The following is a 14901-nucleotide window of genomic DNA, read 5'->3' on the forward strand; positions in this document are numbered from 1 at the left end:
GAAGAATTGTCTTTTCAAATCTACATTTCATGGGCTCCACACACTTTACAAATATGAGAAATGGAATTAGTTGCTACTCCCTCCGTCCCATATTTGGAGTCACTTATTGTTATGGCGCTTGAGTTTTTAAGAAAGAGTTAAAGTGTGTAATAAATGAAGTGAGATGGTAGAGTGTGTAATAAATGAAGTGAGATGGTAGAGTTGGTTGAAGGTGGGTCCCTTTTGACTTTTGATTTTTGTTTTGATTTATTTTAATGTAGATAATGACATTTTTATGTAATTTTGATGAAGAATGAGGTAAAATTGTATGACCAAATATGAAAAATTATAAAAGTGACTCTTAAATTGGGATGGACTTTTATGACAAAAAGTGACTCTTAATCTGTGACGGAGGAAGTATTAATATTACTATACAAGTATGAGAAATAGAATTAATTGCTAGTACTTATATATTGCCATTGCTGACCTATTTAGTGGAGTAAAATTGATAGTACTATTATTCTTAAGATAATTTAATTAAATCCCTCCCTACCTTGGATTAATAGCAATTTAAACACTTTCATTTTTCTTCCCAAAAAATGTCTGTAAAATGACAGCTTTCACCCACCGAGAGGCACGGCCATCGTCAAAATATAATACTCCATTCATCCTAAAAAATAGACTACATTTACAATTTTGGAATGTCCCTTAAAAATAGACCAATTATATTTAAAGAAACTTTTTTCACTCAAATGGGCGAGTTTCATTCTCTACTAACAATATTTCAATCATTTTTTCTTTCTATCTCTCTTATTTTACCAATTGTACATTAAAATCCGTACTATTTCATATTAGTTTAGTGGTAGAACACTATGAAAATGGTATAGATTCGAGTTCGAATAATATTTACGAAAATAATACTCCATCTGTCCCAGCTAAGAGGACACATTCTTTTTTCGCACTTGTTTTGGAAAAATGATGATAAATAGTTAAAATAGAGAAAAAATAAAGTTAGTTAGAGAATATTGTAGAAGACACTATCTTCTATATTATTATCTTTTTTACTTTATTTTCTATTCACTTTAACTATTTATTATCATTTTTCTAAAACACATGAAAAAAAGGAACGTGTCATCTTAGCTGGGACGGATGGAGTAGTATACGAGATGATTTCTCAGTGAGTTCGATTATGCCTTTGTATTTTTATTTTCTATTTTGTGAACATGTATTTTATAAGCACGGGTACTTTTTTACGGAGTATAACTATAAATAATTAATAATAGGAGTACTAATTATCTATCCATTTTTAACGATGATTCAAACTCCAAAAAAAAAAAACTCTATCAGCAGTTAATTTCATGTATATTCCCAAATCTAATGCCGACAAATCCAACGAAGACTATGCCACCGACAGAGCTCACATCAAAACGATTTGGTCATAAATATTTATGAATTAAATGATTTGGGAAAGGGATGGAGAGTTGACAGGGAAACAAACTGGTTAGTAGTACTTGCAATTTCACTCCAATTATTATTATAATTGGTAAATATAGATTACAATTAGGTGAACTCTGATTCTTTGGCTACCGTGTTTCTCACATCATGTAGGAGTAATTCTCACAATTGAATTAAAGTCCTAATCACAATTATTAGCTTTTACTTTTACAAAGACAAGTCTACATAAACTTCCATTTCGGCTATATTTAGCTATCATTATATTTATTAGAACTAATTTTCAATTAACGCGAAAACTTTTACATGCCAACTTCTTGGTGATCGAAAATGTAAACTGAATTTACCCTTATCATTACAACTCATTCAATTTTGAGCAATTTATTATTGTTACTATAATAAGCCAAGACTCCAAGTAGCCAACTAACAAGTTGAGCAAAATTAAAATGCGTTCAATACAATAAAGACATATGCTAAAATCCATAAATAGTACAAATATGACAGCAGAGCGCATCGATTTAATGATATCGAATATAATCACCGATAATAATTAATCCATATTAATAAATACAGAAAGTGACCCTCCTCCTAACTTCACACAAACCATTAAATTTCAAATGCCAAATTATTTAGGATTAATTGCCTATAAACTCACTAAGTTCAATAAAATTCTAATTTATCTCACAACCTTCAAAATTTGCATGACAAATCACAATGTTTCAAAAATTCTTAGTTGTCCCATTTGATTATATTTGTGCTATTATTTTTAGTTTCTTAAGCTTAAAATTACATTGTTTGGTCGTTAACATCGTTATATTAATATACATTTACGTTACTATTAAACAAAAATTTGACCAAACTTTGTGATTTTATAGACAATTAACTCGATCATCTAACCCAAAAACATAAACAAGAGAAGAAGACTATATTATAGTATCATTATTTATTTTACAACTATAAGTTATGTTTCTGAGAATCCAAACCAACAGGTAGAAATGAGTTGTCACATAACTAGCAGAAAAATAAATAATGCATGCACCACAATATGTCACATTGAAATTTCAAGCCTATTTAACTAAATGAAGAATGCAAGCATACACATATAGGTGAAAACGTGGGGACAGAAACAGATAAAAAGAGGTGTACCACTTATGTTTATCTCCCTCATTTATTCTTCTTCATGCCATCTTCAACTAGAAAAGTTATGTAGTCACGAGGCTCTTTCTGCATTCACACCTGCTTCGATTAATGTTTCACTGATGTCGACCGTGCTTATTCATCATCGTATGAAATGTGAAAGCTGGTGTTGCAGCCGGGTGCGGCCGGGTCTTCTGCTCCACAACAATCGTAAAACTTGGCTGCATAGGGTGGATCATCGGGTCCCAGTTCGTAGTACCTTGAATACATGACACAGATATTTGTTAACAACAGAATCTATTGCCCGACCATATCGAGAGAGAGACATCATTGATGTGGTTATAGAAACAGACAAAATAAACTAGTTTCAGGTATAATAACACAAACATCAACAATGAGAATATTGTGACTTGTAGTACTAGAAAATGTAACATTCGGCTTCCCAGAATCGGGAATGTCCATCAATTCAAATATAGCCAATGTGATAAACTAAATAGATGGGTAATCGAGAAATCAACACTCAGCTGCCAAGAATCTATTCTTTTAAGAAAGAAGAAAGCATGGATGAGAAAATATGACGACTGCTTTAATCTAATTTCAGAATTTGTTCTTTTAAGAAATAAGAAAGCACGGATAAGAAAATATGAAGACCGCCTTAATCTAATTTGATACTGTGTAGTGCATTCTCATTAATGCCAATCCCTCCTAAGACCATATTTCACTGTCGAGAACGTAATGGAGCTTTAAAAAGTCCTCTCATAGTGATAAAAACCAGCTCCATCCACATAACAAGTCAATGAAACAACCGCAGAGAATCTGGAGTAAGGCAATCAAAGCACTGAACAGGGTAGCTCAGCATACTTGATCCTGGGAAGACTGTTGATAGACATATACTCCATTTGAAGTCTAAAAGGAAATGAGTTTTCAAGTTATGCTTTTCATGTCATTTCATGCCTCTTAGTGCTGTTTGGTAGGGAAGATAAATAAACAAACCATGAAAAGAACACACATTTTAGATCATTTTGGTCATATTACTCCAACATAGAGGAGTTATCTACCCTACCAAACTACCCTTTAGAATATGAGGGAACAGAAGATTCCAGAACTCACCATGCACAAAGACAATTGATAGCAATAAAAATCTTCCCTTTTGGGTGTGCAACATAGAAAGATCAATCAAATCAGTTGATTAAATAATTTATTTGTAAATAATTTTATTAGCTTAATTTAGAGACCTTATTATGCAAGGAAACTTGTCCAACGTCAGTTGTAAGCAACAGATGGGGTTTATAGACCAATAGGCTAGTTTTGCTGGGGATGAGTTCTCCTGTTAGATCTTAACACATAAGGCAGTTCCATTGCATAATCCAACTCTAGTTCAGGGTTCTTCATGCACCTTTTCCCTGTTTTTAACAGAGTGAATTGAAGGGGAAACTAGTGAGTGGTGAATAATTCCTGACTCTACATTGGCAGGTTGTTTGGTCTAACATGATTATCTAGTATCTGCTGTTTCTCAATTATTTAATTGTAAGCAAGTTCAACAAAGACAAGGATTAGTGGACAAGCTTGACTGCATTGATGGATTGTTTATAGCCTTTCGTAAGGGAAAACTGATCTAGGATAATGAGCAGACTTGCCACAAAGAACATGGAGTTACCAAATTTTAACAATATTGACACTTGGTTGGAATGCCAACACTTGTTTAACATCATCCAGTCCTAAGAATATGAGAGAATCAAAGATTAATTTTATTGTGGTGAACAATGGTCACTAGCTGTTGTCCAACATTCTCCAATCATGAATGTGTCTGATGTAGCCATTAAAACAAAGAAATCACCAAAGCAATTGCTACTAGTGTTGGGGGAATCCCACAAACATGGATGATTCAAAATGGTAGTTTACTTATCACACCATAAGGAAAACGATGTTTTCTAGAAGGCAGTGTTCATATTGATAGCAACGAGAACATTTTGATGTACCATAGAAGAGAAATCGAATCAAAAGATCCGTAAACTGAATAATTTTATTCGCAGTCCTGATTTATTTGATCGTTTTGGGAAGGATTATGTCCTAGTTAAAGAGTATATCATACAAAGGAGGAGTGATGAAGGAAATTAGTGACCTATTAAGCTTACTTTCCTTACATTAATGCACTACTACCAACAATGAGATATTAAGGATTTCAGAACTAGGAGAGGAACTCTCACTACATTGAACAGGAACGATCATGATGATTGCAACTAATGAAAACTCTCTGCAAACATGATACACCTCATAGAGTTATGGAGTCTCTCTCTCTCTATTTCAATTTTTCGAAAGTTTCTTCACTTTCTTATCGTTTTCAGCTCCTCTTACAACCTCTATCTACTTTAACCTTCACTCTCCTATCTCCTTCCCTCATTTTCTTCTTCCGTCTATTGGAAGTTAGATCAATTGCTAACAGAATCATGGAAAACGTAGAACCGATAAAAATGAGATAATACAGATGGAAATTTTAGGTCGTGAATAAAAGAAAAATCACAATTCACATCGAAAACTGGTAATATGAAATGGCTTTGCACCAGCTACGGTAATCGCAAATATAGCTTCAGTCGAATTCGATTTCCACAGTTAGAATCGGTATCCTCACAATTGCAGCGAAAACGGAGAATCATCACAGCGATAAGATGCAGATATGTATATACCTCTTTTGATCGTCGTGGCGGCGGCAGACGAAGAATGAGGGGTGAAATCGGCAAGAGCTAGGGGAATTGGACACCGCCGTGTACAGCTCTTTGCACCGCCTGCACACCGTCGGATTTTGATTTTCAGCTCCTTTAACGGCTCTACCGTTGCAATTCCGGCCGCCGTCCATTCTTATCTTCGACGGAATCCCCTTTCACCGGTTTATGCGATTTATATTTATACAGTGTGAATACTTTTTTAATTTTAGAATATTTAGAAAATGATTTAATTCTCGAAACTTGTTCAGTATTTAGTTTACTTACTATGAAAAGAAATAAAAGCTATATTAAATTTATGTATTTTTCTTTGAAAAGCATAGCATACAACTAAACTGGTAGAAAATAATTTATAGTTACATAACTTTATAAAAAATTTAAGTTAACGACGCTATTCTTACTACAAATAAAAATTAAGAATTTATATTAATAACATAAATAAATTAAATAGATACATAAAGTTAAAATTATCAAATGAAAATATTGTACTATCGATTAATTAATTATATTGAAAACCAAATAACCAATACTGATACCGAACTATGTTGATCAATTATATATTAACTGATAATGGAATGCATGGTGAATTATGTAACTAATATTGATATCGAACTATTTTAATGATTGAATCCGATAACTTACAATTTTTGGTTTGATTCTTCTTAATCCTCATGCACTGTCACTGACTATTATTCTTTCTATGTATTCCACATATTTTATACACTTATTTTAATTATATTACATTGAAAAAGGACGGCAGTGATAAAAATTATCCAAAATTTTAAAAAATAAATAAATACTAGTAGAATAATTGATATGATTATGATATATTGATATGTAATGGGCCTGGCCCATTTACTTGCATCAAATATTTTCATGGAGCCTATCCATTACGAATATCATTTTCTACCAACTTAATACAAACCCATATCAACTCAATTATTTTATAAGCATAAAACACAACTTAGGTGGTAACATGGATTCTATCTAGTTAAAAAATCGAGGGTTTGAGTCATCAGAAAAAAAACTCAATTATTTCATTCTCTCTCAATCAATAGATCGAGAGTTCAACTTGCATGAGGATTCAAGAATAAAATAAGGAATTATTATTGATCTTATTTCAAAAAGAGAAAAAAATAACTCAATTATTTGAGTCTCTTTCAATCATGGTTAAAACAAAAGTTGGCATCGAATCAACGTCTAAGTTAGTGCGTCTCTTGTGTAAAGAAGTACTAGTTGTTTTCGTCTTTACCAAATTGATACAAAAATCATTGAATAAGATCAAATTTTAATATAGTCATAATATAGGATAGGACACTGAGATGACGACACTTGAATCAAGCAACAATAGTGGAATTTGATGGTAATCGTCTTTATTTCAATCGAATTAAAATTGGTTATAATAGTGTACATAGATTTGATTGTTTGATTGATCTCCATATTCGGTTATTTATTAGTACAAAATGTTTTGTGCTCAAGTTTGGCATACGTCCATCACTTTATCAGGTGCCTTTATGAATAAAAAATTAAAGAAATTTAAATTTTCATAGATTTATTTTTCAGGATCACTTTAGGTGTCATGTCTTAGAGAGCAGATTAAATGGAATAATATCAAATATAGTTCTCCGTACTAGTAATTGTATAAAAAGATGAAGAAAGGATGGAGGCATGAGCATTTTGGCCCTTGAAGAATATAGTAATGAAATAAATGGGCATCTTTTGATTAGACAAAAAGCAAATTGTAAAAAAAATTACCAAGTTATTAAATTGTAGGGACTAGGGGAGTAAGTATATTACTCCCTCCGTATGCGAATAGAAGTCCCGTTTTTTTATTTTAGTTCGTCCGCGAATAGAAGTCCCGGTTTATTTTTACTATAAATGGTAATAGGGTCTCACCTTCGATTAATTCATTCCACTCACATTTCATTTAAAATTAATATATACAAGTGGGGCCCATATTCCACTAACTTTTTTTCCATCCATTTTTCTTAACATTTCTTAAAACTCGTGCGGCCAACAAATGAGACTCCTAATGATAGACGGAGGGAGTATTACTATCTTGTCGTGCATCTTTAAAAATAAAAAAGAAATAAAAAAGAAAAACTACTTATCTGTTTTCAATTATCTCTTGGTAAAATAGTACTAATGTAGTACTTTTTAGATATAGCAGAGAATAACCATACATCGACGTCAAGCTGATGAGTTAAACAATATTGTTTATATTTAAAAAAAGAACACATTTTATTGAAAATATGAACAATACTTTATATGTGTGACAAATATTTTTTTATTATAAAATAATTGAAAATAAATTAAATTTCATGATTAATTTAATTAATTTTCAAAATTTGAAAATATACTAAGGGATGTTACGATGTTAGTGCCCCATTAACAACAAAAATACTAATTTCAATTAAAATGGAAACACCACTGATGAATGTTAATTCTTGATTTGGTGGCTGCCCCTTTATTTCAGCCAAAAGTTGCTGATTATTTTCTTGACCCGAAACTAAATAAAAATTGGAGCACCCCCAGAAAGAACTTTTCACCCACATAAAAAACATGAATATTCAACTGAAATTTTCCAAATTATTGACTCCGTTCTCCACTACTAGTAATAATCCATTTATTCAATTAGTATAATACTATCTCTTTGTAAAATAAAAATCAAGACTTCATTTTCCAACTCACTAAAATAATTATGAAATCAACTTTTTCCTTGTTTTTCTTTTGAGTGAACTACAAAAATAGTCCCTGGACTATGCGTTTATCTCGCCAATGAACCCTGGACTTTAAAAATATCCCCAGACAACCCTGGACTAAGCGTTTATCTCGAAAATGGTCCCTTTTCACTGTTTCGAGACGAAAATACCCTTTTGAGGGGTTTATGGAGGGTTTGGGCAATTTGGTCTTTCTACATTTTAAATCTGATATTATTTCAGTTATGTACTAAATCCGATATTATTTCAAAATTATCATTCAACTATTAATTTTGTCATCCTTCACTTTGTTTCTTTATTTCAATATTAGATTTAATTTTATAAAATTAAATTTTAAATTTTAAATTTTAAATATCAATAATTTTTCTTAATTATTAAAATTACTATTAAATAACAAATTAATAGTTTTAATCAATTTTGATAGTGTCTAATATTTAATCAATAAGGTACGACGACACCTTAGATCTAATCAATATTTAATAATTTTAATCATAAATAGATCATATAACACGATTTATTCCGAAATAAATATGCATATAATGTATAGGAGAATTTGACTAAAAATATTATGAAGTTGACTAAATCGTGTTATATGATCTATTTATGACTAAAACTATTAAATATTGATTAAAACTAAGGCGTCGTCGTACCATATTGATTAAATATTAGACACTATCAAATATTGATTAAAACTATTAATTTGTTATTTAATAGTAATTGTAATAATTAAAATTTTTTATTGATATTTAAAAATTTAATTTTAAAATTTTAATTTTATAAAATTAAATCTAATATTGAAATAAAGAAACAAAGTGAAGGATGCCAAAAGGGAAGAAGAATGATAATTTTGAAATAATATCAGATTTAGTACATAACTGAAATAATATCAGATTTAAAATGTAAAAAGACCAAATTGCCCAAACCCCCCAAAACCCCTAAAAAGGTATTTTCGTCACGAAAACAGTGAAAAGGGACCATTTTCGAGATAAACGCTTAGTCCAGGGTTGTCTGGGGATATTTTTAAAGTCCAGGGTTCATTGGCGAGATAAATGCATAGTCCAGGGACTATTTTTGTAGTTCACTCTTTTCTTTTTATATAGAAACGGTGGCAGACTTGCAGACTTAACTTATTACAATGAAACGCAAAAAAAAAAAAAAAAAAAAAAAAATCCTTATTACTATGAAACATAAAAATGGGAGCACCCTCAGAAAGAACTTTCAACCACATAAAAACAAGAATATTCAACTGAAAATTTCCAAATTATTGACTCCATTCTCCACTACAAGTAATTTTCAAGTCCTGCAAGAATAAGTCAATAATGAATAATCCATTATTCAATTAGTATAATACTCTCTCTTTGTAAAATAAAAAATCAAGGCTTCATTTTCATTTCCAACTCACTAAAATAAATACTACTTTGCTCTATAATAGTTGAGTTATTTTACCACTTTGGTACATTTAATAGTAGTAAAGTCATTTTTTTTTGTTTTTATAAAAGTGAACACATTTCTTTTCACTTATTTTACTCTTTCTTACTTTATTCACTCTTTATACCTCAACCTTTTTCATTTCCGACTTTATTTTTCTTTTACTTAACTCACTCAACACATTTTTTCTTAAATCGCATGCCGAAAAGAAATGTCTTCCCTACTATAGAACGGACGAATATGAAATCAACTTTTTCCATGTTTTTATTTTTATATAGAAACGGTTGCAGCCGTATACAAAACGATGAACGAAATTATGAAAATAATAATTATTACTACTATGAAACATTAAAGTATGAAGACCCAACAAAAATTGGATATAATTATTTGTGAGAAGCATCATTACAAACGCATAGTACTAGTTCATACTTAGTCACATTCATATTTGGGTTAAACGTAACTATCCGATCATAAGGCTTATCCCTCTTGTCCCTCATTAGTGCGGGTAAAACGAGAGTCGGGTTTTGGGAAATATCCAACCTCAACCTGACCTGGTATCGAATACCCCCGCACATGTCGAGCCATACCCGATACTCTCATTTTATTTATTTTCTATTTACTACGTACAGCTATGTTGCAAACAAATGCACTACACACCATTTTGCTAAACTTTTTTTATTTTTATTTTCAATTTCAATTTATCCTTTAATAAACATAATGCATTATTCATTTAAAACGGCGCCGCTGGGAGCTCGGCGAGGAACGCCTTTCCGCCGCTTTGCCACGGCGGTCTGTGGCGGAGTCGACGGACTGAAGCTCTGCGCTTTCCTTCCAAAACCTTGTTTATGAAAGCAGGCGCCGGTCAACGTCTCCGAGTCCGAGGCCCGGCCGCCATCATCAATCCTCATCTTCTCCTTATCGGAATTCTTCGATGTTCCGGCGATCTACAGCAAAAGAGTGGTGAAATTTAGGGCATTTTATTTGGACTTGCATAATCAATCAATCAATCAATCGATCAAATTCGAATCACCAAAATTCAAATTCGAATTCGTAGATTCAGACCTTGCAGCCAATGGAACAGAAAGTGAAGGAATCGAGGAGGCTGCGGTCGCAGACGCAGCAGGAATTGGCGGCGGCGCCTTTCCCGGGGCGGCGGCGCTGATTCAGAAACACGATTTTCGCGCTGTTGATAATGTAGGTCTGGACACCTCCGATATCCAGAAACTTCTGAATCTCCCCCACTCTAATCACGTCGTGGTACGACGATCTCCGAATCTGCGGATCAAAATCAAACCCTAGCTCGTCAAAATCGATCGGCGCGAGGTGAAATTTCAGCGATCGGAGACGAAATTCCGAGGAATCTGACCTGAATGCGGCGGTGATCCCTGTGAGAGTCGAGGCAGAGTGAGCAGAGCGGCGCGGCGATGCAATCCAAGCAGAACATGTTGCACTCGCTCTTGTGCGCCGCCGCCGCGTGCGCCTTGCATTGGCCGAAGAAGCTGCTCTGCAGCAGCGGCCGCAGCCACGGCGGCCACTTGCTGCCGCCGCCGTAGAAACTGACCTGAAATCGTGATCGGAGAATCAATAATGAATCTATTCATCTCAAAACTGTACTAATCGGAAGAATTGATCGGAAAAACACACACACAATCAATGATCAATGAAATGCATGAACACTGTTGAAATCGTGAAGTGATGGCGCCGATCGACGAGGTATTGCTATTAATTGAAGCAGAGAGTTGGATTACTCACCATTGATTGCAGGGGCAGAAATAGTGGAGTTTTTGGTGAAATTTGAAGAATGGGAGGAAATGAATGTGGACAATGTTTTTTCTATTGAAATCAAGGGGAAGGGGAAAGGAAAGCCTAAGCCAATGGAAAAATCCAATACGTTTCTTTTTTTTTCCAATAATAATAATAATAATTTTTAGTATGATATTCTTTTTCTTGCATGACTAATGCCAAACTACTCATTTTAATTCACTTTATTTATTAATTATTATTATTATTATTATTATATCCTCTTTTACTTTTAATTAAAATCGTTTAACTTGGTCCCCTGAAGTTGACTAATGTATTTCCACAACCTCAAATTATGAGAATTTTTAATTTGCCATTAATTTTACTCACCAAATTTATGACATTTGTATTTTATAGTGTATTTTTTGAAAATAAATTAAAGCAGAAATAATTTATTTATAGTGCCATTTTACATCGAGTATTTATAAGGATATTTCATGACTTTTTCAATAATTTTTTTTAAAATAAATAAATAAATTCAACTAACATAAATTTAACAAAATTTCAACGCAGTTTATTACTAATATTCATCTTAAAACGATGAGAATAACGAGCATAGATGAATGATTTAGTCGTAATACTAAAGCTTCGGCATGAAAAGAAATTCTGACTCTCAAACTACACTAATTGAATAATACTAGATTAATATAATTTAAATTATACAGTAATTTGAACACAATATTACTAAATTTTATAATTTTTCTGACAATTTATCTAATTATATAATGATATAGTATGTGTGGACTACATATAGTGGAGTATTTATTAAAAATAAGAATAATAAAGAAAAAAATATGTGGTCATTACAAAATGGTTTGAGAGTAACTGCTTCTGGAAGATCAACAGATTGCAATTATTGCCAAGTACAAGTGACTAGATTGTTCAAATTTAATAATTAATGTCCATTAAAGCTAAATGACCAAATTTAATGAGTTCTATATAATTTGGAGACACCTATTTTCTTCATTACCTAAACTGGTAATTGTGACATCAACTTTACCAGAAATGCTCACATGCCAGAGTGGCTTTGTTGCTACCATAACAAAAATTTAACCATTTAAATTTCACACATATATTTTTTTTTTTGGTAAAGAATTTCATATATATTATTCATGCAATTTAATTTACTCGTACTAGTTTTAAACAGTTTTCTATAGGTCTGGGGTCACATGCCCTACCTTTCTTGCTACCCGAATTTACTTCATTTACAACATTTGAGAGAATAAAAGAGAGAAATTGGAAAGAAAATAAAATTTGAGAGTATAAAAGAGAAAGTGAAAAGAAAATAAAATTTGAGAGAATAAAATAGAGGAAGTGGAAAGAAAATAAAGTATGACAAATGAAACACACCTTTCGTCTCACTTTAAATATAGTATATTACACGTGATTTTAAGCAGAAAGAGAATAAAGTAATGAAAGAGAGAAAAGGAAGGAATAGTGTGTATTTTCCGTTGGGGATTTCCTGGAAAAAATCGTCGCATATTCCTCCGATTCCTTATAAAAGATATTCAATCCGTTCGAATAGGAGATTAATATTTCTATTTTAAAATATACCAAATAAATTAATTTCATAATTAAAAATAGTCAATGAATTTTGTTTATCTTACCTCTCTTTATCGAACATATTAGTAACTCCTATTTCTTTTCTTTTGCAAGTGAAAGAAAGCAATGATAATGTTGTTCAAGGTGAGTTTTCACAAGCTGCATATGCATTCGAATCGGAATAAATGATGTTATAAAAATGTTACTACCTCATTCCTTCCATCTCCAACCGTACACCAAAACTCATTTTTGATGTGGATAATTTCTCTGACTATACACCAAACTCAAATCCATTGTTAGGGTTTTTAATAGAATAACACCAAATATGGTGTTTACGCAAAATTTTGTTAGACAAATACTCAAAAATGGTGTAAACTTAAAGATGGTGTAAATGATTGGAGTAAAACTACTTTTTGGTGTGACATATACTCAAAAATGGGTTTGAGTTTGGCGTAAATGGTTGGAGATGGCCTAAGAGTCGCATTTGTTTTTTTTTTTTGCTTTCATTTTATAAAAATGAAAAATAACAACTATTTCTATTTTTTACCGTTTGTTAAAAATAGAAACTTTAGATATTTTTTATTTTAGGACATGGACCCACAGTCCACCAACTCTATTTTTTCTACTTTTTCTCTCTCACTCTCTTACTTTATTTATTTTTCTTTTCATCTCTTTTACTTTATTAATTATGTATTAAAATTTGTATCATTTCAAATATTTCTATTTTTTTAATATGGAAGAAATAGTTAAAGTGGAGAAATAGCAGGTAAAAAGCAAATTTGACTTGGGACAATAATATTTTGTCGTTTTGCTTTAATGGAATTGATAAGGGCAATGGAGAAAAAGGAAGAGACGAAATCAAATCAGCGGGCCCCACCCCTTATTATTTTATTCTATTTTATTTTATTCTAAAATAAAAACGGCCAACCACATACCACGGATACGTACACACAGCAACACACACATTATATATATATATAGAGAGAGAGCCGCAGCGGAGCAATGATTTCAATGGTAAATTACCGTACGAAAACATCATAATTCTCTCAAATAAAGAGAGAGAAATCGAAATCTCCACAATTCCCGAAGCAAGCAAAAAGCGAATTCCGCCATGGGAGTGCCGGCCGCGGCGACGCTGATATTCACCTACGGCACTCTGAAGCAGGGCTTCTCCAACCACAACCTCCTCCAGGACCTCATCTCCTCCGGCGACGCCGCCTTCGCCGGCTCCGGCCGCACCGCCCTCCGCCTCCCCCTCGTCTGCGGCCCCTTCCGCGTCCCCTTCCTCCTCGACCTCCCCGGCCGCGGCCACCGCGTCTCCGGCGAGCTCTACGCCGTCTCCGCCGCCGCGCTCGCCCGGATGGACGACCTCGAGGGGATCTCGCGCGGCCACTACGAGCGCCGCCCGATCCAGATCCAGATCCACACCGACGACGACGCCGACACGGCGATCGTCGACGCGGAGGCCTACTACGCGCACCGGAGCTACGCGGAGGCGATGTGGCGGAGGAACGGCGGCGGCGGAGGAGAGGAGGAGGCGTATAACTGCTACACGGAGAAGGCGGCGAGGGGATACGTGAAGCGTAAGGATCGGCCGCAGCATCTCACATTTCTCGATCAAATTCGCCTCTTTGTTTCGTCCGGTTCGGATCCGGCCCACCCCGAACCCGTCCTTCTCTAGGATCCGGGTCGGCCTCCTATTTTCATGTTTTTTTTTTTTTTGCTTCCACAAATTTCTGTTTCTTTTTATTGTTGGATGATTAATTAAGAAAGGAACGGAAAAGACGTAAAGAAATATGCTTTTGAGGCAAATGTTACGTGTCTCTCTTTTATTTCTCCAAATTTAAGCAAAATTTTGGTTTTGTATTCCAAAAAAAAAAATTGTATCCAAGCTATATTCGGATTGCAGAATACTCATGTTAAAAGTTGACGGAGTTAGAAATTTACAATTTTAATTCTAAATGTTCGAGTTTTGGACTAGTTCAAAAGGCTAACTGACCTAATCACCTAAAATCTAATGATGATATTTCTGTTTATTAATGATCATATATATAGAATAAGCATAAAATTCACAATCTAAAAATTTTATGAAAAATCAGACTAGAAACTTGCCGGGTTAAAAT

The 14901-nt window shown here is 33.2% G+C and overlaps 3 protein-coding genes across 4 annotated transcripts; 1 reads left to right on the forward strand and 2 right to left on the reverse strand.

Annotated features, from left to right (window-relative positions):
* Window positions 1-2337: 2337 nt before the first annotated feature.
* Window positions 2338-5489, reverse strand: LOC125211524. Its single transcript, XM_048111354.1, has 2 exons — window positions 5253-5489; window positions 2338-2827 (listed from the first exon to the last, which is right to left on the reverse strand). Exons 1-2 carry the CDS (start codon window positions 5420-5422, stop codon window positions 2704-2706), a joined length of 294 nt encoding a protein of 97 aa, XP_047967311.1. The 5' UTR covers window positions 5423-5489; the 3' UTR covers window positions 2338-2703.
* A 4303-nt stretch (window positions 5490-9792) lies between these two features.
* LOC125212367 (protein RGF1 INDUCIBLE TRANSCRIPTION FACTOR 1-like) lies at window positions 9793-11307 on the reverse strand. 2 transcript variants are annotated; one of them, XM_048112513.1, is made up of 4 exons: window positions 11189-11307; window positions 10803-10997; window positions 10499-10711; window positions 9793-10380 (listed from the first exon to the last, which is right to left on the reverse strand). In XM_048112513.1, exons 1-4 carry the CDS (start codon window positions 11189-11191, stop codon window positions 10159-10161), a joined length of 633 nt encoding a protein of 210 aa, XP_047968470.1. In that variant the 5' UTR covers window positions 11192-11307; the 3' UTR covers window positions 9793-10158. The 2 variants fall into 2 exon arrangements, with proteins under 2 accessions (XP_047968470.1, XP_047968471.1); XM_048112514.1 differs by lacking the exon at window positions 11189-11307 and adding an exon at window positions 11083-11171.
* A 2441-nt stretch (window positions 11308-13748) lies between these two features.
* On the forward strand, window positions 13749-14590 carry LOC125214788 (putative gamma-glutamylcyclotransferase At3g02910). The gene has a single exon (XM_048115945.1). It carries the CDS (start codon window positions 13890-13892, stop codon window positions 14457-14459), a length of 570 nt encoding a protein of 189 aa, XP_047971902.1. The 5' UTR covers window positions 13749-13889; the 3' UTR covers window positions 14460-14590.
* The last annotated feature ends 311 nt before the right edge of the window (window positions 14591-14901 follow it).

The sequence above is a fragment of the Salvia hispanica genome, chromosome 3 (assembly GCF_023119035.1).
Source record: "Salvia hispanica cultivar TCC Black 2014 chromosome 3, UniMelb_Shisp_WGS_1.0, whole genome shotgun sequence".
Lineage (NCBI taxonomy): Eukaryota > Viridiplantae > Streptophyta > Magnoliopsida > Lamiales > Lamiaceae > Salvia > Salvia hispanica.